The sequence below is a fragment of the Lampris incognitus genome, chromosome 3 (genome assembly GCF_029633865.1).
Source record: "Lampris incognitus isolate fLamInc1 chromosome 3, fLamInc1.hap2, whole genome shotgun sequence".
Classification (NCBI taxonomy): domain Eukaryota; kingdom Metazoa; phylum Chordata; class Actinopteri; order Lampriformes; family Lampridae; genus Lampris; species Lampris incognitus.
Genome location: NC_079213.1, coordinates 69,394,298 through 69,421,772, shown reverse-complemented (window position 1 = coordinate 69,421,772; position 27,475 = coordinate 69,394,298). Strand labels below are relative to the sequence as shown.

General features: G+C 44.2%; 1 protein-coding gene across 2 annotated transcripts; it reads left to right on the top strand.

The window, feature by feature from the left end:
- The first annotated feature begins 38 nt into the window (after window positions 1-38).
- On the top strand, window positions 39-13,280 carry mknk2b (MAPK interacting serine/threonine kinase 2b). 2 transcript variants are annotated; one of them, XM_056277814.1, is made up of 14 exons: window positions 39-172; window positions 867-1,080; window positions 1,611-1,701; window positions 1,975-2,076; window positions 2,174-2,271; window positions 5,001-5,080; window positions 5,350-5,423; window positions 5,580-5,684; window positions 6,068-6,123; window positions 6,369-6,464; window positions 10,689-10,883; window positions 11,107-11,271; window positions 11,390-11,430; window positions 11,578-13,280. In XM_056277814.1, the coding sequence occupies exons 2-14, from the start codon at window positions 1,030-1,032 to the stop codon at window positions 11,849-11,851; spliced, it is 1,428 nt and encodes a 475-aa protein (XP_056133789.1). In that variant the 5' UTR covers window positions 39-172; window positions 867-1,029; the 3' UTR covers window positions 11,852-13,280. The 2 variants fall into 2 exon arrangements, with proteins under 2 accessions (XP_056133789.1, XP_056133790.1); XM_056277815.1 differs by lacking the exon at window positions 6,369-6,464.
- The last annotated feature ends 14,195 nt before the right edge of the window (window positions 13,281-27,475 follow it).

Genomic DNA, 27,475 nt, shown 5'->3' with positions numbered 1-27,475 from the left:
AATGTGGGAGGAGTCCGAAGGAAGATTATAAAATCGTCGTTGCAATTTGTTTTTCTACCACCTTCTATGCACTCAACTGCCAGGCGCTCCCCTCCTCGACCATCATCTGCGGCTTTCGAAGCAGTGGGTCCAACTACGACGCCGACACTGGAGCTTTAAAATTATCAACGGGGTGAGTTGCACTTTCTCGCTATTTAAGGTGCGCCGACGACGGGTTTCATATCAGGCGAGCATACTAGTGCAATCGGACTGTAGCAGCGCTTTAAACTTCATTAAGCTAGCTGAAGGGTGGCTAATTTAGCCCCCCCCCTTCGTTGTGGTTGCTGCCTCGGTTTATTGATGTATAGACACGGCTAAGCCTTCCAATAAACCTTTTATTTCTTTTTTTTACCCACGGATGGCATATTTGGGTAGGAAAAAAAGCTTTTATCCCATTCTCTATTAGTTGGGTTAGCTTGTTCGTAGCGAACGCTGGTTGACTGTCATGACCAGTGGCTTTTGTCGTCCTTTTCTGACGCAATTGAATGCGCTGTGCTGTTGGGTGGCCGCGCCTTGATTGTTTTCAGGGCAGTTTATATTGTTAGAGAAGTCTTTTATTTGTCTTAGAGAAAACACGTGAACATCTGATGGATGTAAGTCCTTAAGCCGAGCTGAGTCGTGTTGCTAAAATGAAATGGTTTGATTTGCTCTGCTCTCGTGCCTGTAGTCGAAACTGATGGTAGTGTATCATAAAAATGGTATTTTCTATACTAGTTTTATGACTAAATTATTATTATTATTATTATTATTTTTGCTGGCCACATGCTACCTCTGATTTGCGCAGGCTGTGATTCTAAAAAAACTGCGGTGTGTTGCATTTTCCGCAGGGCTCCCGTTTAAAGCGTCGCACCAAGTTGACCAGCCAGTGCTGTGTGATCGTTTGCTCCTTTCTCTGGAACGGCTCTCTGTTTCGGAGAAGTGCAATTCGAGATCAGCTCCGAGCCACTGCAGCCGCTGCAAACTCGCAAAATCACCCAAAATCGAAGAAAAATGGTGCAAAATAAAATTACCGAAGTAACTGGATTCCACCGGTCTTTCAAGGTGAGTGTGGGTATGAACGCTGAAGGAGAACAGTGCTCGGTGCATGCCTTTTCGATGTCAGGACGCGACCAGGGCTCAATATTTATAACCACATATGTTTGTCAGCCGCAAGGTGTGGGATACCAGCGGATGTTCAAACTCATGACACGTGTGGATATAGCTAATGCGTGTCTAGGTTGAGGAGTCGGATGACTTATTCACTGCTGAGGAAATACTTTGTAGGAATGGAAGAGGCTGGGCCATGGTCTGGAAGTATGCGCGCCATGCCATTTCTTAGTTCAGATAAGGCTGCTGGCGTTTTGCCAAGCCATATTTCTGTTAATTGTTCTAGAGTGTGAATGACCATTTTTATGATTATTAGCAAATGATGCTTTTTTTTAAGATTGTAAACCTAACCCGTTCATGTTGTTTGATTTCACTGATGTTAGGATGAGTGACATTTAGCCAGGAAAGCAAAGTCCTTGGTATATTTATTAACATGGTTCATTGATATAATTGTATGCGTTTAACATGGAGTTATTTTGATCTAGGGCCAAAATCCCTTTGAGTCAGATGACTTCACTAAAAATGGATCCCTCCTTCTTGATTCGACCTTTAATTTTGAATCTTCCCCCAGACACGGTGAGAGCTTTACATAGGATTTTATGCATGTTTCTTATGAGTGTCCTCCTGACAAAGTACTAAACATTTGAGCTAGTTAACCTATAGACCTTTTTCTTTGGAATACAAATTGGCAATATTTTGAGATGCACTCAAAGTAGGAGTAATGGTTATTTATGACTACTTGAGAATTAGGGGTTTGGGTACTTTCTATAGTTCTTTGTGTTGCAGAAATGCTAAAAGCTTCCCTGAGATAAAGCTCTTTGTTGGGATACTCATTCTGACTTTTAACAGACATGCCCTCAAGTCAGCCTATTGACATCCCAGATGCCAAGAAGAGAAACAAGAAGAAAAAACGTTGCCGGGCAACTGACAGTTTCTCTGGACGGTTTGAAGGTAAGCAATTTTTCAGCGAGTAAGTTTTCTCCTTCATGGTCATTTTTATTAAGCTTTTTTTAAATCTTTTTTTTATCTTAATATTTTTCTGAAATAGATGTCTACAGGCTTCAGGAAGAGGTCTTAGGAGAGGGTGCTTATGCCAGGGTGCAAACCTGTATCAACCTCATTACCAATAAAGAATATGCTGTCAAGGTAAGACTTTCCTTTACATTTAACTCCATTTAATGGCTGTAATAGTATTGCAATAATTTGCATAGTTTATGTCAACAAACCCCCTCAGAATTTGCTCTCTCGATGGTGTCTGTGAATGTGATCTACATAACACTTGCTTGCTGCCTACCAGTACCTTGGGTTGTGATTGATATGGAGATGTTACATTTCATACGACTGCGCTTGATTATTTGTTAACTTTGATCTGTGAATTGCATGGTGAAGTACATGGATAGCCATGACTTTGACCTGTGAAGCCATGGGGTTCCTGTTTTGTTAGGTACTTTTGAATTGTGAAACTTGGAAAAACTAGGGCACACAAAGTATTTGAAAGGGTCATACTCATTCATTCCTCACTGTCTTTGTTCCAGTCTTTTCTACACTACATTTCTAACTTGGTTCACAGGGCAAAACAAGTTTTCGCTACTCAGCCCTCTAAATCAGATGTTTATGACACTGCTCTGCTCTTATTTTGAGTGTAACAATAGCTGCACACTCCACCTCACTGTTTTCTTGCTCTGCTAACCTATCAAAGGGCTTGGAGGACTATATACGCCCCTTCTCTTTGCTCACATTGGCTACAGAGCACTCTAGTGGCGGGAACATTGTGTACTGGCAGCTATGTCAAAATAAAACCCACATTCAGAGGAAGGAGGGGTTCCGAGCTATGGTTGTGAACTGGGGTGTTTACATTGTTTTGTTCTCGTTGCTCAGCCTTCCCTTTAATGGGGCGTGGATTGCAACATATGTTAGACTCCAGGGTCTTCTTCCTGGGCTTTCATTCTGCAAAAAAATAGTAAAAGAATAAAAAATTCTCGTTACGTAACACCACTTGAGAATTTTTTTGTGAGAGGAGATGGTAAGGGGAGGTGTTCAGGCCCTTTTGTATTCTTAGCATCATTTCCTTGTGATTCCTTATATTCACTCAAGAATTCTGTTGCTTTCAACTGAAAGTTCATGATTCCCCCCCCCCCCCCAGTGTTGAATGGCTGTTCCGCAGTAGAGCAAAGAGTCTATATCATACCATAAATATTTCTGGAATTGGAACACACATTTTCTCAAGTGACCATTCTACAGTAGTATTGTTTACCTAGTGATGGTTTGGTAGCTCCCTTGTGGCTGGGCTGGGAGAGATTAGGTGGGGCAAGAGGGGAAGCGGTTACTCTAGGTCAGTCTGGTCGGGGGGGCGGGCAGACAGTTCCTGCCAGATGTCCTCCTTGGTCCCCTCCCCCTGCAAGACTGGGGGGAGATGGCGGTGTGGGTTCCTTCAATTGTAACAAAAGCTGAAGAGCGTAGAGGAACCTGCAGAGGGCTGTGCTATGTCAGTCTGAGGCTTTGCTTCTCTACCTAATGCCCCTGCTGGACGCATCATTTCGTAAGCCTGGATTGATTTACTGAGCTGCAGTGTGACTCAGTGGGGACGCTTACAAAGTGAGGCTGTTATGAATCTTATTTATCCTCCTCCTGGAGGAAGTGTATGTGACTCTGCTACACGACAGTAAAACTCCCAAAGACCACCAGAGGGACAGAGGCAGCATGGTATTTTTTTTTTTTAACCGCCATACTCTACTCCCTACGACACCATAACTACCACTTTGGCTATTTCCAGTTCAGGTCAAAACATGAGTTCCATTTTGCTGCCCCCCTTTTTTCCCCCTGTGGGATAGGGGGTTGTTTTCAGGAGAAAGTAAACTGATTGGGGCTTGTCTGTGCTGCTGACTCAGATTGAAACAGTGCATAGGCTTTGAGGCCTCTTGTCTATGCATTAATCCTAGACACACAGTGCACTCTGGCCCCGCTGGGTTTCAATAGCAGCTGTAATCCATGTAGCAGGAAGAGAAGCATGCACACCCTCCCAAGCAGACAATGACCAGGGCTGGAATATTCAGGCTTTTTACTTCAGTGTCAGCAGTCTCTCTTTCTGTCTCTTGGCTGGGCAACATGCAAGCCATCCAGGGGCCCACAGTGGTAAAGTTCCAGGCAGCACCTGGCTATGTTTAGAGTAATTTGTTGTCGGTTTTGAATCAGCTCTTGCGTTGATGTGAAGAGACACTCAGGCTCCTTATAGAGCACTTGAGGGGGGAATATGGGTTACACATTAATGTTCTATATAGAGGAGTGGTACATTTCAGTACATTGCCTCTCAAGTTGCACAGGCAGTGTCATAAGTAGGTTAAAACCATCTTTGTAACTGTGTCAAAGAATGGGATAAAGGTTGCCAATTTTTTGTGTGTGTGCAACCCAGGAATTTCAAGTGGCACTGAATAGGGATCATGTCCAAAATATGCTCTATTGTCTTAAAATCCAGTCACAGGTGAAGTTGTAATATTGCCGTATGGCATTCTGTGTGCATTGGTTTTCCCTCTGTTCACTTTTCCCTATGTTGGCAACCGTTTCTACTTTTGCAGTATGAATGATTACGCAGGGTTTCTTTCCCACGGCGCCACGGAACTGCTGCCATAGGCTATGCATCGCAAATTGTGGTTAATCACTCATGGACGATCTGAGAGGGACATTTGGTACCAAAAGTCACAACACGTGACATGCCACCTATAAATGGGGGAGCAGCAGTTCTTCAAGTTCAGTAGCTCCACAACTTGCGAAGGAGATGACTTGCAACTGACTCACGCAGCACAGATGCGCCATTGGTCTGGATGGTTTTGTGCTTGTTAGATCCTTTGTGACTTAATCCAACTATTGCTCTGTTCTAGATCATTGAGAAGAGACCAGGTCACAGTCGCAGTCGTGTCTTCCGCGAGGTTGAGATGCTCTACCAGTGCCAGGGCCACAGGTAATACCATTCAGCTGTCACCAACTGAACATCACACTGACTGACTGACTGACCTGTAAGGAGATCATACTGCGGATTGTCAGACATGATCAGTGCCATAGTTCATTCATGGAGTGATAAATCATGTTATTCTACTTTCTTTTTTCTTTTTTTTGCTCCAGTTTTTAACATGGAAAGCTGTTGTACAAAGTATTCATGTTTTCATTTGATTGCTGATTCATATGGCACACTAAATGAGCTAATCCTGTTATTGTTTTGATCTTTTAAAGGAACATCCTGGAGCTGGTTGAGTTCTTTGAAGAGGAAGACAAATTCTACTTGGTGTTTGAAAAGCTGAGAGGAGGTTGGTGCATGTAACAGCAGCCAAAAATCCTCATCACATCCTTGGTTCGCTTTAAAACATCGCTGTAATGCCACTATCCCACAAAATCTTCTGATGAATGTGCAGGAAACTGTAGTCTTTTTGTTTGTAGATAATTGATCCTTTTTTCCCCCTCAGGGTCCGTCCTAGCTCATATTCACAAAAGACGGCATTTCAGCGAGCAGGAAGCCAGCGTTGTGGTGCAGGACATTGCCAGCGCTCTTGATTTTCTGCATAACAAGGGTACGCTCACTTCTGCAATACCACATAATGTTATTACTCCTCTAAGATGGCGGAAGAGTCCAACAAAACTTAAGGTTGGCTTTGCACTGAGAGGGGTTTTACATCCTGGGTAATTAAATGGACCACTTCTTTCTCTGACTACAATGGAGCATAACTACCTTGGTGCCTTTAGCATGTACACAGATGGTTGGGTCACAGTGTGCCCTCTTGATCAGCAGTGGAGCAATCTCTTCGGCCACAACTATGCCACTGGATTAATGTGCATTATGATTAGCCTTCATAGATAATTGTTCTGTTTCATTTAGATAAAACATGTTGTTTTGAAAAACAAACGGCCTAACACATTACCAATCCCATAGTCATTTTTTTTCTTTTTTTTCCAGGAATGGCACATAGAGACCTGAAACCTGAAAATATCCTGTGTGAGCATGAGGACAAGGTGAGTTTACCACAGGCGTGTTTGAGTCTATTTAATCACTGGCTCTGGCTCAAAGGCCACTCTTAATCTTGTGATCGTGATAAGTTTCTTGAGGGTTTGTGATATCGAGCTCATTAGTGATAAATCAAGACAAAAACCTTTCTATGAAATGTTTTTTGTATCCGAAGTGTGGTTACACATTAAGAATGCCCCTGTGTGTGTGTGATATGCATTCCTAGTAACTCAAAACCGTACATCTTTGGCAGATATCCCCAGTCAAGATCTGTGACTTTGATCTGGGCAGTGGGATCAAGCTGAATAGTGACAGCTCACCCATCTCCACTCCTGAGCTCCTCACTCCTGTAAGTCCACCAGCCTGCTGACTATTTTGTGATGCATGGTTAAATGGGAGTGGAGAAATGCTAAGAAGGGAAGTGGATGATTTGGGGATACAGTATATAAACACAGCTATTTACAGTCATGAAATGGTTGATCTGTGACATTGTCTGCCACTCTCTTGTTTCCTTGAGTTGGATAGGCAGGGTGTTGCGAGTCGAATTTTTTTCTCTCTCTCTGCTGTTTTTAAAACAGTCCTTTTATCAAGTCAATCTGGGTGCCTATTGGGCAATGCTCAGTGGTGTTGGCTGCAGGAAAGCCCTCTGATTGGGTGAGAGAAAGTGCTCTGGTATTTGAGATAAAAAGATTTCTGTCAGTTTCTCTGAAGTGATGTCACATGACACTGAACCGGCATACTCTGCTTGCTCACTATCATTTACCTGGCAATTCCTTAATGCCTTGTCATGCTGGGAATATCAGCTATGTTCAGGTAGATGTCCCTCTCAGTCTAATGTCCACATCCTGCTGCTTATCACTCGCAGACAAGGAGGCACATGCGGGGGTTATGATGGTTTAACCCCCACCCGCCAACCCTTGTACACGCGCCAAAATGCAAAGCATTTGCCTACGAGCCGAACCCCGAGAAGCTGTAAGCTTGCAACTTAAAACTGCAATTGGGAAAATTTTCAAAGGGCAGTGTTCCCACTGTGTGAGAGTAAACAGTGAAGTCTGACCATTGGTTGTCAAGTGGGTGGATAGATGAACTGTAACAGGTGACACAGAAAGCTGTTCAAGTTGCAGAAAATATAGGGATGGGTGGGGGAGTTTCTACACTGGTAACCTGATCCTTTTAGCTGACGGCTTACTGATCAGGGGCCCATCCCTGTACTATTTGGAGGTGGTGGAGGAAATAGTTTTAAGGCCTCACATGTTTAGTCTGTTGATTTTGAGTGGGGATGGGGTAGCTCATTTGTCCTGTTGCTTTTTTTCCATGTCTGTTTATTCTACCAGTTTTTCCAACTTATTTTTATGATGATTTCATTCAACTAGTGTATCTGAGCCAGTGATATCAGCAGTTGGATGTTTGTTTGGTTTTCAAGACAGGAAATTATATCTTCATAATGTAGTGAGACTAGGGGAACACATTGTTCAGTTTTCACAAGGTCATGGCTAGTGGTATGAGGAAGTGGAGGAAAGGAAGAGGTTTCTCTGCTAGAAACGGCGAACGAAACCAAAATACACAAACCCGTGCTGAGCCCCCTCCTCCTGTGGCGTCAAAACCACAAAGATGGTTTGGGTGGGGGGGGGGGGGACAAAACCACCCACTCAGTCTGCCTATAGCTGACTCCACCCACTGGCCCTGACCATACTTGTGCAAGTCTGCATTTTCTTTGTATTCTCCATACAAAGGACATGCATAAAGCTTGTTCTAGATTTTTTTTTTTGCCCCCTTATACCTAGCAACTGCGCTGTGATTGGCTAGAGCAGCATTAGGGGAAGAGAAGAGGGAGGAGCAAATGCCAGTCTGTTCATGCGCCCTGACTTGTTTTCTTTGCCTTGATCACAGGGACGGTCTTCTGATTTTCATCTCTTGCATTCTGTCCCTCCCCCCACACCCTTTACCCACATTCCTACAGTTGCTGTTGCTAACTATATGCTTGGTATTGCATATAGTTACTTATATACATATATTTTCTGAGCTAGTCGAAATGAATATTTAGTTCTTTTTGGGACTGTTCACAAGAGTTGCGCATGATGGCTGTTGATGTGCCTTAATCACAGGAACGGTCTTCTGATTTTCATCTCTTGCATTCTGTCCCCCCCCACACACCCTTTACCCACATTCCTATAGTTGCTGTTGCTCAATAGAGTGGTACTGCATATAGTTACCTTTATACATAGATTTTCCGGGCTAGTTGAAATGAATATTCAGTTCCTTTAAGGATTGCACAAGAATTGCACATGATGGCTGTTGATATGCACATGCTCTTAGGTTTACAGGCAAGGAGGCTGGCTTTGAGCCTTGGCTTGGGGGGAGGTAGACTTTTCAAGGAAATGTCTCACCTGGTTTTTACCAAGAACACAGTACAAGTATCTTCCTGTCTGCTGAACTTAAATCTAATCTTACTAATATATGTCTTGTGACTGCAATATAGAAATGTTACCAGATCAGGGGCAGCTGTGGACAGACAATATAGCAGAACCTCCTGTATACACTTGGAGATGATCCTTTTGTTTACCAATAGTGTGTGTGTGTATGTGCACGCATGCCTGTGTGGCGTCACCTTGGTGTATGGTCTGACAGTCACATGGTTTTAGGAAAGCCCCAGGTTGCGTTGCCAACAAAATCCCCATGTAACGTCACCTGATTAGCAGCTATCCGCTACTCAGCAGGGTTTGAAGTGGCTGAGAATGATGCAAGTCCACGGGAGAGTTGCAGTACTCCAATACTAGTTAGTATTTTGTGCAGATTTTAGACCCCGATACTGGTTAGATTCACAAATTCTTGACGTTTTACTGTGTGCCCTCAGTTCTTATCAGTGACCGTGGCAGGGTGTCATAGTCTGGATATCTCTGACTCGTTTTTGATTATTGGTCTTTCGGGTGGCTTTGAAATGGGAGTTATCAAGATAGCTGTTCTCTTGATAGCACAACTGCTTTCACAGTGCCTTTCAATGCCAGAGCACTGGGCCTGTAGTGGTGGTGGTGTGGGCAGTAGTGTTCTTTAATGGCAGCTGAATTTGACCTAGATCCTAAGGGTAGGGGGGGTTTGTTTTGCATGTGTGGGGGGTGATCCTAGTTGCAGTGGTGTCGGTGGAGAAGGCTTGGGAGGGGGTTATTGCTCTCCCACAAAAGAGTGTTTGTCTGAGTTGAGATTCCTGCACAGCAAAATTTCGTTACATAAGGGTGCAGAAGGGTGGAGGAGGAGTCAGGAGACAGCTGGGACATGGCACTGGGACACAGTAGATGTCTGCTTTATGTAAACACACTGCCACAGATGGTAAGAAGGATATAGAACTATACTCGATACACTTTTTAGGGTTCCAGCAGTAATTCTGGACCCTAAAATGGTGAAGAAAGTGTTGTGCTGTACAGTGATAAAGCAATTTAATTGGCAATAGCTGGTTACTAACCCTTGAAATAAAACAAACTAGTTGAGATGAAAATGTCATTTGTGAGAGCTAATTGTCTCCACTATTTTGGGTATTCCTCTTTGAGGTCAAAATATACAAGCTTTCTAGCCCCTGAAAGGGATTTATGTAAATTCTCCCTGAGGAATATAAAATGGCGAGTGCTCCTTTGTCAGAATGTGTTTATCAAAGCCTGTAGAATAAAGCAGGGCAAAGGAAGTAGCAGTGGAATGTCTTTGTTCACATGTCCTGTTGAACTCACAACTTGCTTTATAAACCCCCACTCCCGTTCTGTGTTTCTCCACATAATAAAACGGCATTTGGTGTTTGTGTTAGCAAATTACGTAACAGTGAATGGCTCAACCCTGTCTCTGGCTCAGCAGGACAGCCAATCCTCTTTTCTGCTCAGTGTTTGGCCTAGTTTCTTCCTAAGCTACATAACAAGGTATCATCACCAAGCCTGTGCCTGCTCTCTGCCAATTCTGCCTGGCCTGCATGCAGCTGAGTGGTCAAAACAGACAATGACTCACTCACTGCTGCTGCCTACCCACACTAATCTGCCTCCTTATAGCTCAGCCCTCCCTTCACTTGCCCTGGTTGGATAAGTGCACACCATGTTCCCGATTATGCCTCTTTATATTTTCCACTGTGGGGGAGAGATGTTGAGGGAAAACATCACAGCCCTTTTAAAAGAATCCATCTATGTGTATAATCCAGTCCTCCTTTAAGCCCCCCCCCATCCAGGCCTGTGTTGAACTGACTGACCTGTTGACTCTAGCTGTACACCATGTGACTCTCACAGTCAGCCCTCCCAGACAAGGTCCCAGGGCCCACTTTTCCCCAGGAGCACATGAGGCATCAGCTGAATGAAGGAATGCAGACAGCAGCTGAGCTCAGGACAAAAGTGTGTTTATAGATGTGAAGCTGACAGTGCCAGCTTGTGTTCACGTTCTCTTCAATCCTTTTCTGTTTTTATACATTGGTGACCTCTCCACGAGATGTTTTGCAAAGCACCAGCTCAAGCCACTCATCAGTCTATGACTGGTTTTGTTGCCCTCTAGGCTTAATTTTTTTTTTTCCCCTCCCTGTCTTTCCCTTCCCCACCATTTTCTTCTGCAGTGTGGCTCTGCAGAGTACATGGCACCTGAGGTGGTTGAAGCCTTTAGTGAGGAGGCCACCATTTATGACAAGCGCTGTGACCTGTGGAGCCTTGGAGTCATTCTCTACATCATGCTTAGTGGCTACCCACCTTTTGTAGGCCGCTGTGGTGGTGGCTGTGGTTGGGAACTGGGAGAGCCCTGCCACACTTGCCAGGTAAGGAGAAGTCACCTTCGCGTTCAGCTTTATTCTCCCCATTGTCTCCTGTTGGCGTTTGTACTTTAGAAAACATCCTGTTGCCTAAGAGATGGTATCAGTAATTGGGTGCGCTTATAATATTTAGTTATGCATGTGACTTGTATAATACAGTAGTGAAACATAAACCTTGTTTCTTTGGGTTAATGTATGATTGTGAATATATTATCCTTTTCTCTTCCAGAATACTTTGTTTGAGAGTATCCAGGAAGGGAAGTATGAGTTTCCTGCGAAAGACTGGGCCCACATCTCCTTAAGTGCCAAAGACCTTATATCCAAACTTTTGGTTCGGGATGCCAAAAATCGCCTGAGTGCCAGCCAAGTGCTGCAGCACCCCTGGGTGCAGGGAGTAAGTTCACACCCACTAAAACCCTCTAGCAAATCTTTTGATACATCTTGTGTTTCTTGAGGGAGTGTTTTTATTTATTTTTATCAAGCCGTCTAACAGGTCTCTCTGTTTTATTCAGGGTGCTTCTGACACATTGCCCACATCCATCTTGCATCAAAGGTGAGACATGCTCTAGAATGTTGACGAAATTACATTTATGGTTGTCGCATTCCTTTGGATAGTTATTAGATGTGAGGGCAGTGTTTACAGTTCATTACCCTTTGGCTACCTTTTCACTGCTTTTGTGTGTCTGCTCCTATCCATCAGGACCAGCAGTGCCAGGGACCTGACATTCTTTGCTGGCCAGGCTATGGCAGTGAACCGGCAGCTGGCAAAGCAGGATGGGATGGAAGAGCAGCAGCAACAAGAAGCTCCACTTGTTATCACTGCCAGCGGTTCTTCCATGCACCTCTCCCCACCATCAAACTCCAAGCTAGCCAGACGCAGGCAGAGAAACAGCCAGCCAAAGGGAGGGCCCGTCTCTGCTGCAGAGCTCCGTCAGCTCCTTGCTCCTCTCGTCATTGTGGGAGATTGTGCCTGAGCTCCCCAAACCCTGACCTCTAACCTTGTGTTCTGACTCAGATCTAAATACCCTCTTACCTTCCCTCCCAGAGTGTGGCCCCTCTCTCTGACTCTAGCTGGCCTTGGTTCTTCAGTCATTCAGGCTCTCTTGCCTCACTGTAAAGGGGGCTGCTACCTGCAGCCTTCCCTCTAAATGCCTTCTGCCTCTCTGCAGCACTTTTAAAGCACATCAGCCCAGGGCCTGCATATAGCAAACATGTGTATATGCACGTCCAAGTTAGAGAGAGAGGGCCATCTCTAGATTTGGGGTTAAATAGGGAAGTGTTGTTGTGTTTTTTTTTTTCTCCTTTTGAGTTATGTTTTCTTTTTGTACAACTCAATTCAGAAAAAAATCAAAACACTTATTGAAACCAAGCTCAGACACCAAAGGACAACCTGTTGTGCTGCTCCCACATGTTACAACTGGATCCACTGTGAATTAAGTTATCTGGAATGTTCTCTTTGGTTGTGTATATATAAGCATGAATGGCCCATCTGCAGATACGTACAAACTTATGCAATATGCCAAGATGAAGGCTGTTCTGTCTAGAAGGGATTCAGTGTTGGGGGCTGGAAGAGCTGTAAGCCAATGCTGTCTGTGCCTGGTACAGTCCATTATGTGGCTGGGGGCGCCCCTAAAAGCTTTGATTTTCGACTTTATCTCAATTTTCGGTAAATTCGTCACAGTTGAGCCTCTTTTATTGGTCTGCGATGAACCCTTCTTGATAGCCATGCACCTAATGGATCCAGAGTAACCAACCAGCCCTGACTTATTGCTGCACCAGTCAGTGCAGTTTATCATGTAAATCTATGCCAAATTACCAGTGGTCACATTTTCAGTATTTATATATTGGAAAATCAGGCAATTCTTATGGCATTTCTTTGGTGCGTATTGGGTTACAATTGAACTCTTCCTGGATTGTGATGCATGGCAATAACAAAACGAAGGTTCTCTGTACCAGGCTTAATCTATGACTGCTTTGTTTCTTGGTACAGGTAAATGATAAAGGCTGGGAAAGTGAAATTGGGTTTGTGTTAGTTACATTCTTCAGTAATTTGTGATTTGTCAGAACTTTATCATGTCAGAACAGTTTTTTTCTTCTCTCATCCAGACCATTAGTCATTATGTCATTAGGTGTGAGCTTAATTGTTTCGGCCTTGAAAGTTATAACCCCCACTATTCAGCAGGGGTCAGAAAAGCACATTTTGCAACCCAGGTGTCACTTGTTTATTGAATATGGTTAATCAGACCACCACCCTTTTTGAAGGGGTAACCAACGCTGTATTCATTCACATGATACACCCACTCAGAACTTATTCTTTTTTTTTTTGTCATGGTCTGACAATTCCTGGTGCAAATTATTAGATAAGCAAACAAACTTTGGGAATAAATAAAATAAATAAACATTCCAGGCAAATTAAAAAGGACAAAAAAAGTCTTCCAAGTATGTGTAGCTGTATCATTAAGTTAACTTGTTTTCCATATTTGTGAAATTCTATGTCAATGTGCCACACTGTTTTTTTTTTTTATTTTTTTTTTTTTGTATGGGTGTAGTAAGCTTTTATATTTTATGGTGATTCTCATGCAGGTGCTGTTCACTTCAGGTGAAATGCAGCATTCCCCCTCACACCCCCGTTTTTTTTTAATCCCGTTTTTGAAAGTTCAGAGTAGTAATGTTGTGTTTAAGGTGACATGGCAAGAGAGGTTTTTAGTTCATCTGGAGCAGTTTATGCCCAGGTTTGTTTTAATTTAACTTTTATTTTTCATATGTTCAAGTGTTGGCAATAAATCAGTTTGTTCAGCATAGGTGATATTTCTGAAAATGACAGTTAAAAAGAACGATGAGGTCTCAAGACACTGTAGCCAATCACCAAAGTGGGTAAAAGTCATGATGTAGACTGGGATAACACAGGGCGTAAACCATCGCCTTAGAGGAAGAAGAGCAGAACTGTTGATTTGTCCATTTGGTGTTGCCAGCACTGCCGTGTTCGGTACTCTGGAAAATGGCTCCCTCCGTGTCATTGGGCCCATAATGCTGATAAAAGGACACTGATTGTAATATTTCTTAAAACCTTTCTACAAATGTGTCATTGTGGGGTTATATGTCTTATAGTAAGACTTACTTGAATTTGTTTATGCAGCTGTTTATTCTCCGGTTGGGATACTGCTTTGCATCAGTAACCTAAAACAGCATTAAGCTGATGATTAAGGTAATCTTGGGGTTTTAAATACTTACTCAATTCAGTATTTCTGCCTTTTTCTCCCTTGAGTATCACACCAAGTTTGTCCCTACATTTTGCTAGGGTTGGGGATTGTCAAATGCACAGACTTTGGCTATTTTCTTCACAATATCCTGTATTAGGAGTCTCCATATGGTCCTGACCATTTCTACTTCTGTCAAAGGCAGTAATTTTGGACTGCCTTGTACCGGAGGGATGGGGTGGGGAGTGATAAAATTATCTGAATCCTCTCAATTTAATATTGTAAGTCATCTTGAAGTTTGGAAGTGTTAAAAAAGTACAGTCAATCTTTTAAATGGACAGTCCTTCAACTGCTCCACAATTTGAATGTAGCCCATAGACAAAACATTTGATCCGGTGAGTCGATCAAATGTGTAAAAGTTGGACATGGAGCAGGGGTTGTATAGATTCTGTCTGTGTACATCATTATCCTTAAGCCTTGAGGATTTTTTTTTCTGTGTGTTGACACTCTTTAGTTTAACACTCTGAATCCACCCCATGCCCCATTAATGTTCATTGGAAGAAAACCTAAAGTAAATACATGCAACGAATACAAAAAAGCAAAACATTTTGATTTAGAATAAGCACTTTACTGTACCATGTGAATGATTGCAGTTCACTCAAAGCAACATTTATGACAGTTGCTACAGAATTTTGTATCGTTTTCTAAAAAATAAAAATAAAAATGCTCTGAACCACACTTGACTTTGTTTGTCTGCATTATTTGGTCCACCCTGACGCCACACCGAAGCCACATGGCGGTGGGAACGCCAGCAAACTTTTTCCCCAACATGTGTGCCCTCTCACCCCTTATCACCCCTTTCACAGTCAACTTGACAAGTCATATCAGTTGGCCAAGGCTAAGGCCATCTGACGGTTTGACTTCGTCCTCTTAATTCCTGGCCCCCTCCTCTTTATCAGCAGCACACTCGATACCTGAGCTGACTTGAGTCACGTTTGTCCTCAGCTGTTGGCAAACAAAAACTCGGTTATCCAGTCGAGCTCGCCGCAACGTGACGGACATCACCTTGAGTTTGAGCTGACGTCACCGTGCCGGTCTGTTCCCATATGACTGATGCAACGCCCGGGTAGCGTAGCGGTCTATTCCGTTGCCTACCAACCTGGGGGGGTTCGAATCCCCGTGTTACCTCCGGCTTGGTCGGGCGTCTCTTCAGACACAATTGGCCGTGTCTGCGGGTGGGAAGCTGGATGTGGAGAGCAGGGTTATTGGCCAAGTACAATTGAGAAAAAGGTGTGTGCGTGTGCGCGTGGGTGTGTGTGGGTGTGGGTGGGTTAAAAAAATGACTGATGCAACCTGGCTGCAACAGCCGCTTCCTATGTGCCACCTCACTTTCTCCGTTCGGACGCACTGGGTTGTGCCCTCGCCGAAACACCACAAGACTAGACTCCCTAATTTTCAGTTATTGCATCAAACGGGGGAAAAAGTTCAGGGTAGGTTACAGAGGCGAAGGGGGGGGGGAATAAAAAGTTACGTAACATGCGCCCTCCCCCCAGTATTAATGCGAAGTCACGAGGTTTTCAAGGAAGAAAGGAGGAAATTAAATGACGCAATATCGTTGTGCTCGCTCCGATCTGCCCGCTCCGATCTGCCTTCATGTTTTTGCTGCCGGAAAACTTCACAATGGTGACCTTCACGAATATTTAGCTCCCTCTAGTGGTCTATTGCGTAAATAATGATAAACGTTTTTATAGTACAGGATATTCTTCGCAAAACAGCTTAACAGAGAGTTGATAAAAGTTGTTTTTTTCTTTCTTCTTAATGGGTCGGAGGATAATAGAGCCAACGTTGGACAAAGTCCCCCTTGCTGGAACCATAAGGTGATGCAATTCCAGTTTTAATACACTCACTAAATTGTGCCCTCAAAAATGCCACTCAACAAAATATTCCTTTACTGATTTGAGTTTTCTATGTTTTTCTGAGATTGCACTGTTAACCTCAGAACTCTATGTTTTTGTGCTCTTGTACTTTTTTCCTGTGGAAGTGTACATTTGTGTGACAGATTGGAGGTTACCAAATCCATCTCTCAAACTTGTGACAGACAGCTCTTCACTTATACACACCAAACTGCCAAAGAGAAATGCAATTTCAAAGCTTAAATATCCAGTGGTACTGAAAGTCAAGTCCAACTATCAGTAATCCCTGTCAAGAGAAGAGTCAGCATTTGACAGGCCTTGTGTGTCTTGGCTATACAGTCCCATACAGACAAATTTAGAGACTGACCAGCCCAATGCTTTGACTCATGTGTCCGGACATGACCGAAGACAAGAAAAATGCCTTGTAATGAGCTGATGCATCTACAGTGCAACTTCAGCCCATATGTAGATAGGCTTAAGATGTAACAGTACAAAGGGTGGCTGGAAAAGCTGCGGTCTCCAAGCTTATCCCTCCCCATCACTGCCTGTTTCTGCAGACTTTCACAGCAGTCCTCTGGCGGCTTTTCATTAATCTTTTCCTGGGCAGTGCTCTGGATGAAGAGGTCACTTAAATGAGTGATGAAACATCTCTCTCTCAATAAATGTTGTGTCCAGATGAACCAATTCAATTTTCTGTGGTTTTAGACAAAAGGCTGTCATTTTGCCTTGTTAACGGCATACCATATTCTTTCTTCATTTAGCGTGGAATAAAGGGAAATTGTTTTACTACATCAATGAGGAAATCAACGATACAATTTTCACCATTTGAAAATCAGGTTGGCCTAGCCCATCCAAGACCAAGTTCAAGTTCAAGTTCATTTTGTGGCATATACATATAAAAGTACCATGTACCTTCCAATGCAATGAAATGCATTTGCCCTGGCTTTCAGCCCTTAAAACTACATATAAGGAAATAATAAATAACAAAAACAAACAAGAATTCCCACAAAATAATAAATCACTTATGTAAGGAGCCTACTGTTCATTATTCTGACCACCTGGGGGTAAAAACTGTATGTGGGGCAGCTGGTTGGACCTCTGTTGCTCTGTAAGCATTGTCCTGAGGGAAGGAGGGAGAACAAATCATGTGCTGGGTGGCTGGTGTCCTCCATCATACTTAGGGCCTTCCTTCTGCAACGGGTGGTGTACATGTCCTGAAGCTGTGGCAGTGCTGCTCCTATGATTTCTGAAGCCGTTTTTACCATGCTTCAGTTGTTTGTGATCCTGTTCAGTCAGGTTGCCAACCCACCCCAGCATGCTTCAAGTAAGGAAACTCTCTATGGTAGTCTGACAGAAATTGACCAGAGTTTTTTTTGTGGACATTCTGAAATTTTCAAGACATCTCAGAAAGTATAGTCTCTGCTGTACCATAATGACACAACTGGTGTTTAGAGATCAGGAGAGGGAGTCTGAGATCTGAATGCCTAAAAATCTGAAGTTCTTCACAATTTCAACAGGGGCCATGTTGATGTAAACTGGTGTCTGAACTGTTTTGGACTTCCTAAAATGAACAATTATCTCCTTTGTTATCTCAACATTCAGGGAGAGGTTGATATCTTGACACCATATGGATAGGTCCCCTACCTCCTTTCTATAGGCATCCTTCACTGTTGTCTTTCATCAATCCAATTATTGTGGTATCATCTGCGAATGTCACTATGCTGTTATGATATGTGGCAACACAGTCATGTGTGAGCAGACTGTAGAGTAGAGTAAGGGACAAGGCAACAACCTTGCGGTGCTCCTGTGTTGAGAACTATGGTAGATGAGTAGCTGGTCTCACTGTCTGAGGTCTGCCTGTCAGAAAATCATTTAACCATATGGTTCAATGATATCAAATGCAGAGCTACAGTCAATAAACAACATTCTGACATAGGGTTTTTTTCCTTCAAGGTGTTTTAACACAGTATGCAGAGCCAGTGACACAGCATTTTCCACAGATCTATTTGGCGGATAAGCAAACTGTAATGGTTCAAGATTGGCAGGAATGTTAAGATTTCAGTATGTCTTCACTAATTTTTCAAAGCATTTCCTTATTACTGATGTCAAAGCAACAGGTCTGTAGTCATTAGGACAGGATACAGGTGATTATTTGGGGGGGGCAGGGGCACAATAAAGGTTTTTTTAAAGCATGTATGAACCACACATAGTGACAATGACAGGTTAAAATGTCTGTAAAAACATCTGATAGCTAACTAGAGCAGGTGACACGAGATGGGATACCATCTGGGCCAGCCTAGCCTGGCATGGCGGCCACTCTCTCTCTCTCTCTCTCTCGCTCAATTCAATAATGTTTTATTGGCATGACTGCATTCATTATAATGTTGCCAAAGCATGTGACAGCGAAACAGGTCAACAGAGTACCCAAAAACATAAACAAAATTTTAAACAAATGGAAAAAGGAACAGGTAGAACCGGCAAAAACACAACAGCACTTGAACAGCAACTGACGGTAATTGGAACAGTAGTTGGAACAGTAACTGACAGTGTTTTGGCCACTCACTGACTCTTAGGCTATGGTATTCTGACACATATTGTGCCGCAAGTGTGACCTTTGGCCCTCTCTTAAAATAAGTGGCCATTGCTCTTTCTCATCCAGGAGTAGAAAATTTGGAATCTGGTTTTCAAATTTCTCCTGGTATTTTTCTCTTATGTCTTGGAATTTCTCACAATTGAGGAGGAAGTGTAACTCCGTCTCAACCTCACCTGTGGTACAGTGACCACATATTCTTTGCTCAAGATTTTTTTTGTGTGTGTCTGCCGCTTTCAATGGCTAGACTGTGGTCACTGAGCCTGTACTTGGTACGGATGTGTCTCTACTTACTATCTCTGACAGTGGAGAGATAGTCAGCCAATTTGTATTCTCTTTTTAGGGCCCGATAACATTCTAATGTGTTGTAATTTGGTTTCTATGTCCCAATGTTCCAAATATGAGTTTTTGCATTGTTTGATGATTTGGTTTACTCTAATCTGTGGTTGGTTTGCAGTGCTAGTCTGAAACTCATCTATGTTAGTGGTTACGGGGTTAGTTAGTTTCACAACCAGCTGACTGAGGGGACTCTTCCTTAGCTCTTGGATTTGGAATGCTTTAAATTGCAATGTGTCGGGGGGACTTGCTTTAAGGTGCATCCAGAATTTAAGTGATCTTTTTCGGATATTTATTGTCAATGGGAAATGGCCTAATTCTGCCCTGCATGCATTTGTTGGTGTTTTTCTTATTTAGCAAGTTTCGACAGAATTCTGCATGCAGGGCTTCAACTGGATGTTTGTCCCATCTAGTGTAGTCTTGCTGACTAAGTGGACCCCATACTTCACTTCCATATACTGCAATGGGCAGGATGACACTGTCAAAGATTTTGGACCAGATTTTAATTGGGATGTCTGTTTTATAGAATTTTCTTTTTATTGCATAGAAAGCTCTTCGGGCTTTCTCTTTCAGTGCATTCACTGCCAGACCAAAGCTTCCCGAGGCACTGATTCTCAGTCCCAGGTAACCATAATTTAACGTGTGCTCTAGGACGGTGTTAACTAGAGTAAATATGTGTCTACTTTTCTGACACCTGGGCGTCTGGAAGATCTCTCTCTCTCTCCCTCTCTCTCTTTCTCACGCGCTCTCTCTCTCCGTGGCACACCAATGTCGGGCCGTCGGTGGGCGCCTGTTGCCCTAGTTTTTGCGGTGTCCCGCACCGTTGGCACTAGTCGGACCCCTGTCGGCAGCTTTTCGGCCGATTCAGCATGTTGAGTCGGCGGCGGAGCCCGTCGGTAAGAGATCACTCTGATTGGCTGTTCAGCTTAGCGAATCAGTGCACGAGAAGAGAAACGGAAGTGACGAATGCAAGCAAACGACGAGGTCAAGAGGCCACACACAGAAGGCTCTTCACATTTTTCGTCATCTCACCTGAAAATTCCAAGAAGCTAATATTTTCTTAACGACATGGCAAACTGGAATGAAAAAACTGAAAACCAGCTGATCAGCATGATTCGGGAGAGGCCAGCTCTGTACGACATTACAGAAAAACGTTATGCCAACCGAGTGGTGAAAACAGAACTCCGTGAGCGATTGTTGAGTGAAAATGGTAAGCAAACGCCGCATTGTTTACTGTTTGTATATCCGCAGTCCTGGGTCTTCCGGTTTCAAATTTTGAATGACGAATACAGACTACCACCACCTGCTGGTATGGAGAGTTGTTTCCTTTACGCAGGCGCAGAACGTAGTTGGCCGTTGGTCGTAGTCTTTGCGGGGTGCTCAAGAGCGACTTTTTGGCTCCGACGCAACAGTCGGCCTCCGTCGCCGCTAGTTCTCTGATGCCGGTTTGGTGTGTCAAGGCCCTAATTGTACACCCAACAAAAACCATACCCAATCAACAATAATAGTGAAACAGGCAATAGACTACTACAGTCCGAAATTAAAAAAATTAGCATACCTTTGATAACAACAGGCGACGACGGGGTTTGGTGTTGAACGCTGAAATTACTTCATTATAGTCCAGCAATTCAACCATTTATCTTTCAAATGAGAACAGGTACAGAGTCCAGTCTGTATGTCATCAATGATGCCCTGATACTAGTTTTTTTCCGACTGACAGTACAACAGTCTTCCGACAGTACAGCTCGCTGACGAGGAAGGGGCTGCATAAGGAGCCCGTTATTGTCGTTACTACTAGCACTTGTTGAGGAGAAACTGGCGTAGGAGTAGGTGTTTGGGTTGAGAACGATTATTTAACCCTATCTGAACTCTTCCTCCTGCTCCTCACAATATATTTTTTGGTGAAAAACTTAAGCAAACTACTAATAAGACACGTTAGCCCCTAGCTAACGGGCCTGACCCTTTAGCCGAGCGGTTAGTGATGTCGCTTTGTGGTGCAGTACACCTCGTATCGAATCCCGCACCGCGCAAAAAAATAACCGGTTACATTGGTGGCAGCGGTGGGATCCGGAAGTGTGCAGATCCTTAGAAATCTCTTCGGAGCGCGGGAATAACAAAGCGCGAGGGCGCGCTTCCGGGGAGGGTGACGACTGTAAACTACTAATAAGAAAAGTTAGCCCCTAGTTAACGGGTCTGACCCTTTAGCCGAACGGTTAGTGATGTTGCCTTGTGGTGCAGTACACTCCGTATCGAATCCCGCACCGGGCAAAAATATAACCGGTTACACTACTTTGATTCGTCATGATTTCGTATCTTAACCTACCTGCTCGCTGTCTGGCATTTGTGAAATGCACTGCCAATCGAAAAATCTGCTCTATCATACGGTGACCAGACGTCCCTGATTTCCGGGGGGACAGTCCCCGTTTTGGATGTCCCGTCCCCGGCTAAAGTTGTCCCCGGAAATGTCCCCGATTTCAGCATTTTATGTATGGTATACGTCTTGATGCGCGCAGACTAGGACACAGAACAACGGTGTGTTAATGTTTCAATATTAATTATAACAAAGAAACAACGTAGTCTCTCGCCCTTCGCCTACTGTTTGGAGGCGGAGCAAGCTACGCGAGACCAGATAGATAGACGTCGTCTCTACTAATCTCTATGCGCGAGACCAGTAGCTGGTGGTCGCACTGCTGCCCGATGCATTGCTGTTGCTATACTACTATGAAGCCCGAGCGAGCAGAGAGCACGCGGAAATCAAAAGAAGAGCTCTCATCATTCGTGCCATGGCTTCTATATTGTCACTGATCCAAGGCTTGAGGATTTTCGGGGACCTGGTCCTGACTGGATTTACTCCGTTATATGGTAAGTACGTGTGTGAAGAACTTTATTTTGTGTGGGACTGTGAGTTCGGCTAACCGTTAGCATACATGAACCATGACATCCCTCAGCTAACAGTTGACGTTAGTGCCAACATCCCTCATCCTCTCACCCTCGACATCCCTCAGCTAGTCAGTGTAGCACAAACAGTGTAACATAAGCTAGGAGTGGCCATACACTGGCACACGGTAAGAAAAGTTACATTGGAAATAGCGACTCAAAAGTAGGCTAACGTTAACGTTAGCAGCTAACGTTAGTCGAGAAATTACTGTGGGGTGCGGTTTGCACCGGTAACGTTAGCCTACTTTTGAGTCGTTATTTCCAATGTAACTTTTCTTACTGTGTGGCCACTCCTAGCTTACACTGTTTGTTTGTGCTAAAAATGTGTTGATTTGTAAGATGTAAGCGATGCTACGTGGCCTATGTTTTTCGAGCCAACAGACAGAACAAGCTCAAATGAATGGGGCTGCATTGTAGGCAGGCAGGCAGGCAGACAGGCTATGGTGAAATGCGCCACCCTGTGGTTCTGTGTTTTTATGACAGGCATTTCCTATGGTGTATGCGTTTGGGATTTTGCGTGATTTATGTGTACCATTACACCCAGTGTTATATTGTTGTTGTTCAAGATTAGCATGTGTTGTGATGAGATTATGTCTCTGTTTTAGTATAGGGGAAGACTGAACAGTGAAGGAGAGAGGAAGAAAATATAAGAAGGCTGATAGAAGAGTAGAAAGTAGGAAGATTGATAGAAAGAAGGAAGACAGGAAGAATAGAAAGAAGAGTGGAGGAGAGAGGAGGAAATGGGAGGACTGATAAAGGAGAGAGGAGGAAATAGGAGGACTGATAAAGGAGAGAGGAGGAAATAAGAGGACTGATAAAGAAGAGTGGAGGAGAGAGGAGGAAATAGGAGGACTGATAAAGGAGAGAGGAGGAAATAAGAGGACTGATAAAGAAGGGTGGAGGAGAGAGGAGGAAATAGTGGGACTGATAAAGAGTGGAGGAGAGAGGAGGAAATAGGAGGACTGATAAAGGAGAGTGGAGGAGAGAGGAGGAAATAGGACTGATAAAGAAGAGTGAAGGAGAGAGGAGGGAAAGAGCAGAAGAATAGGCCTATTGGAAGGAAAAAGGAGAGAGAAGAAGACAGACTGACAAGATGGCTCTTTCAAAGAAGAGGAAGTGTCATTTTACGGATAAATTACAAACAGAGTTTCCATTTATTCATCCTTGTCGTCCTGGCCAGGATGAGACAATGGTGCACTGCACTCTTTGCAAATCCTCATTTTCCGTAGGCAGCGGTGGGAGAACTGCTGTGGTGGAGCACCAACAGACAAAGAAACACAAAGCCTCTCTAACTGCCAGTGCAGGTGTGCCCTCTGTCACTACTTTCTTTAAAAAGGTAGAGCCTTCTCAAAAAGAATATGATTTAGCCATACAGGAGGGAATCTTGGCATACCATACGATGAAGCATAATCATAGTTGCCGCTCTCTGGACTGGACTGCACTGCACAACTGACAAGGAAGCTTTATGAGCCAAAGTTTTCATGTGCTAGGACCAAAGGTGATGCCATCGTGAGGAACGTTTTTGCACCATGGGCCACTACTATGGTAACACAGGACCTAGACCAGGTTGAATTTGTGTCCCTGTCCACTGATGGATCCAATCATGGACATGTGAAGTTGCTGCCAGTAGTAGTCAGGTACTGCAAAATATATGATGGCAGCCTGTCCGTAGAAACGAAACTGCTTGATTTTGTTGAGCTTAAAGGAGAAACGGCAGAGTAAGTTGCAGCTGAGATCTTGGTAGTTATAGAAAAGTTCACCCTTGAAAACAAAGTAGTGGCATTCTCTGCCGACAACACAAATACTAACTTTGGAGGCTTGAATAGGGCAGGGAGGGTCAATGTCCACACCAAAGTCAAAGATTCTCTGCAGCGGGAGGTGATTGGCTTGAGTTGTCCTGTCCACATCATCCATAATGTAACCAAAACAGCTTTGGATATCATCCCCATTGATGTGGAGTACCTACTCACAAAGATATTTGGATATTTTCATATTTTTACTGTTCGAGTAGAAAGACTGAAGAGCTTTTGTGAGTTTGTTGGCCAGGAGTACCACAACATATAAGGGCACAGCAATGTTCGCTGGCTGTCTATGCTCCCTGCACTAGAAAGAGTGCTGAAAATGTATGCACCACTGAAATCCTTTTTTCGCTCTGAAGAGAAATGCCCTGTTGTCCTGCGAAGGATGTTTGAAGATCCACTGACTGAGCTGTGGCTGGCCTTTGCCCATGGAAACCTGACCAATTTCAGTGACACAATCAAGATGCTTGAAGGCCAGGACCGCTGTGCTGTGGAGTCTGCTGCAATTCTGAGAAACCTAGAGGCAAAATTGACTGCACGACATGACGACAACTTCATCCCAGTTCTGGCCAGAGGACTCCTAAGGGAGCTTGAAGAAAATGGAGCAATGACGAGAGACACCTTTCTAACCACATCCCGGTCATTCTTCACCACCGCTGTCAACTACATACAGGCTCGGGGAAAGCACACAGACTCTCTCTCAGACTTAAACTGTCTACTTTTAAAAAAGACACCTCAGCGTGAGGAGATTGAGAAGGCAGCCAAAAGACTGAAAGAAAAGTGCCCCAGTGTCCACATCGATGAGGATACACTATTTGACGAGGTCTCTGCTCTGCATGAATTCTTGAAAGGGGGGGCACTTGAACACTGGAGAAAAGATGAGACACCTCTCTTTCAGAGATGGGGCACAGTGTTCTCTCACTTTAAAGCAAACGAAATCCCACACACTAACCTGGCCAGATGTGTATCTGTTGTCCTGTGCCTACCTGGGAGTAATGCACCAGTAGAGAGGGTGTTCTCCCTCATGAATGACACTTGGACAGACAGCAGAAATAGATTCACCGTTGAGACCATCAAGGCCATGCTAATAGTGAAGAACAACATCAACCTCCCTTGTCAGGAGTTCATGGAGATGCTAGCCAGCAACAAAGCCATCCTCTCTCCTGAAATAAATGAAACTGTAATTGTCCCAGTTTTTTTTTATTTCGTCATGATAACGTTTGATTTTTTTTTTAAACTCAAAACTGGAAATGTCCCCGGATTTGATTTGAGAAATCTGGTCACCTTACCCTATCATCATATTGTAGCGTTCACCGCTATAAAGATCACATAGAATTTACGAATGCACGGTGTCACTTATTCTCAGCTGTTGTTGGCCACAGCCACGCTGCACAGACCGCCATAATCCCTACAACTCACAAGGTCATCACTCCCCCCAAAGAGTAACAACTACTACTTTCGACTGTTCCCGTTAGGGGTCAACACAACGGATCATCCGTTTCCATCTCTTCCTTGCACCTTCCTCTGTCACGCCAGCCACCTGCATGTCCTCCCTCACCACATCCATAAACCTCCTCCTTGGCCTTCCTCTTTTCCTAACTATCCCACTTCTTCGTCAACCTCTTCCTCTGTATACTTTAATGTACTTCCTCATTCCATCACCAAGTCCCCTTGTCTTGGGCGTCCGGGTAGCGTAGTGGTCTATTCCGTTGCCTACCAACACGGGGATTGCCGGTTCGAATCCCCGTGTTACCTCCGGCTTGGTCGGGCGTGTGGGATGTGGGTATGAAGCCAGATGTGGGTATATGTCCTGGTCGCTGCACTAGCGCCTCCTATGGTCGGTTGGGGCGCCTGTTTAGGGGGAGGGGGAACTGGGGGGGAATAGTAAGAGGTGGGCAATCTTATCCAGAAAGGGCCAGTGTGGGTGAAGGTTTTTGTTCCAACCAAGCAATTACACACCCGTGTCTCCTAATCAAGTTCCTCAGCAAAGACTCTACTGGTTGATTAATGGGATCAGGTGTGTAACTGCGTGGTTGGAGCAAAAACCTTCACCCATGCTGGCCCTTTCCTGATAAGATTGCTCACCCCTGAGCGTGATCTTCCCACGTGCTACGTCCCCTTGGCGAAATTCCTCACTGTCAGGTGAAAAGAAGTGGCTGGCAACTCCATATGTATCGGAGGAAGCATGTGGTAGTTTGCAGCCCTCCCTGAATTGGCTGCGACCGGGACGGCTCGGAAGAGTGGGGTAATTGGCCGGATACAATTGGGGACAAAAACACAGCCATTCCCATCCTTTTCGCAAAACCATCTGTCCGTCCACATTCCTCTCCTTGACACCATAGCTACGCATCACCTCCTCATCACCACCAACATAACTATTGAATTCCGCTCCAATCACCACTCTCTCCTTTGGGTACATTCTCCACCACGTTATTCAAATCGCTCCAGAATTATTCTTTCTCTTCCATCTCACACCCAACTTGCAGGGCATATGCACTGATAACATTCATCAACACAATTTCCAGCTTCATACTCATCACTCTGTCCGCCACTCTCTTCACCTCCAACAAACTCTTGACATACTCTTCCTTCAGAATTACCCCTAACCCAATTTTTCCTCCCATTCGCACCATGGCAGAAGAGTTTGAACCCTCCTCTGATGCTCCTGGCCTTACTCCCCTTCCACCTGGTCTCTTGCACACACAGTATACCTACCTTTCTTCTCTCCATCAGCCAGCTCTCTCCCTTTACCAGTCATAGTGCCAATATTCTGACTCTCACCTCCACACTCTTACCCTTCCTTCTCTCCCACTGCCTCTGCACATGCTTTCCCCCTCTGCTTCGCCCAACAGTAGCATAGTTTCCACCAGCACCCTGCAGGTCAACAGTACCGGTGGCGGTTGTTGGTAACCCAGGCCTTGACCGATCCAGTATGGAAATCTGGATGCCCTTCCTGACGCAACCCTCCCCATTTATCCGGGCTTAGGACCAGCACTAAGAATGCATTGGCTTGTGCATCCTCAGTAACTGGGTTTCATTCCCCCCAAATGAAAACCAATAAATAACCAGCAGGCCAGCCCCCCCCCCACCAACCACAGGCACATACACTGATTGACATAACATGCATTCCCATGATTGGCAGAGAGCAGGAGGATGATCGGCTGACTCTATCAGACTCCCAACAATACAGGGTCACTACAATACAGTAAACAAGAAGCAAGAAATAAGAATTATTTTATTTTTATTGGTCCCATCGGTTTTTTACAATTAATTTCAATGGTGTAAGATATAATAATTTTTTTTTTCATTTTCAGCTACCTCATACATTTTTTATGATTACGCTGGGTGTACCAGCTTGATATTTAGATGGCACTGGTACGTCTGGGCACACCCATGGCTACACAGTTGCATTAAATGAAAAACTTCAAAAGCATTTTATTAAATGAGCATGCCTTGAATAGGCTAGTTGGGGAGATGGAGATAACTAGGCTATTAGATCAGGGGTTCTCAGCTCAAAGGTACGCATCTGATTTTTATTCAAGGTCAGGGGTCTGGAGCGATCGGCGATAACAAAATAACATTTAATCAGCTCACTTATAGCTTGTCTTTGAATACCCGGTTTTCTTGCTCAACTATTCTTTTCTTTGTAAATTTTGACTTGACAACATCTGCACCTCATTAGCTAATTTACCAAGTTAGAAGTACCGGTAGCAGATTTTTGTTTCCTAGGATGGCGACGGAATGACCCGCCCTACTCTGCCTGTAATTGGCACTCATCACATAAGTGCCAGTGACGTCGCTAGGCCCCGAATGTTTTATGAATAAT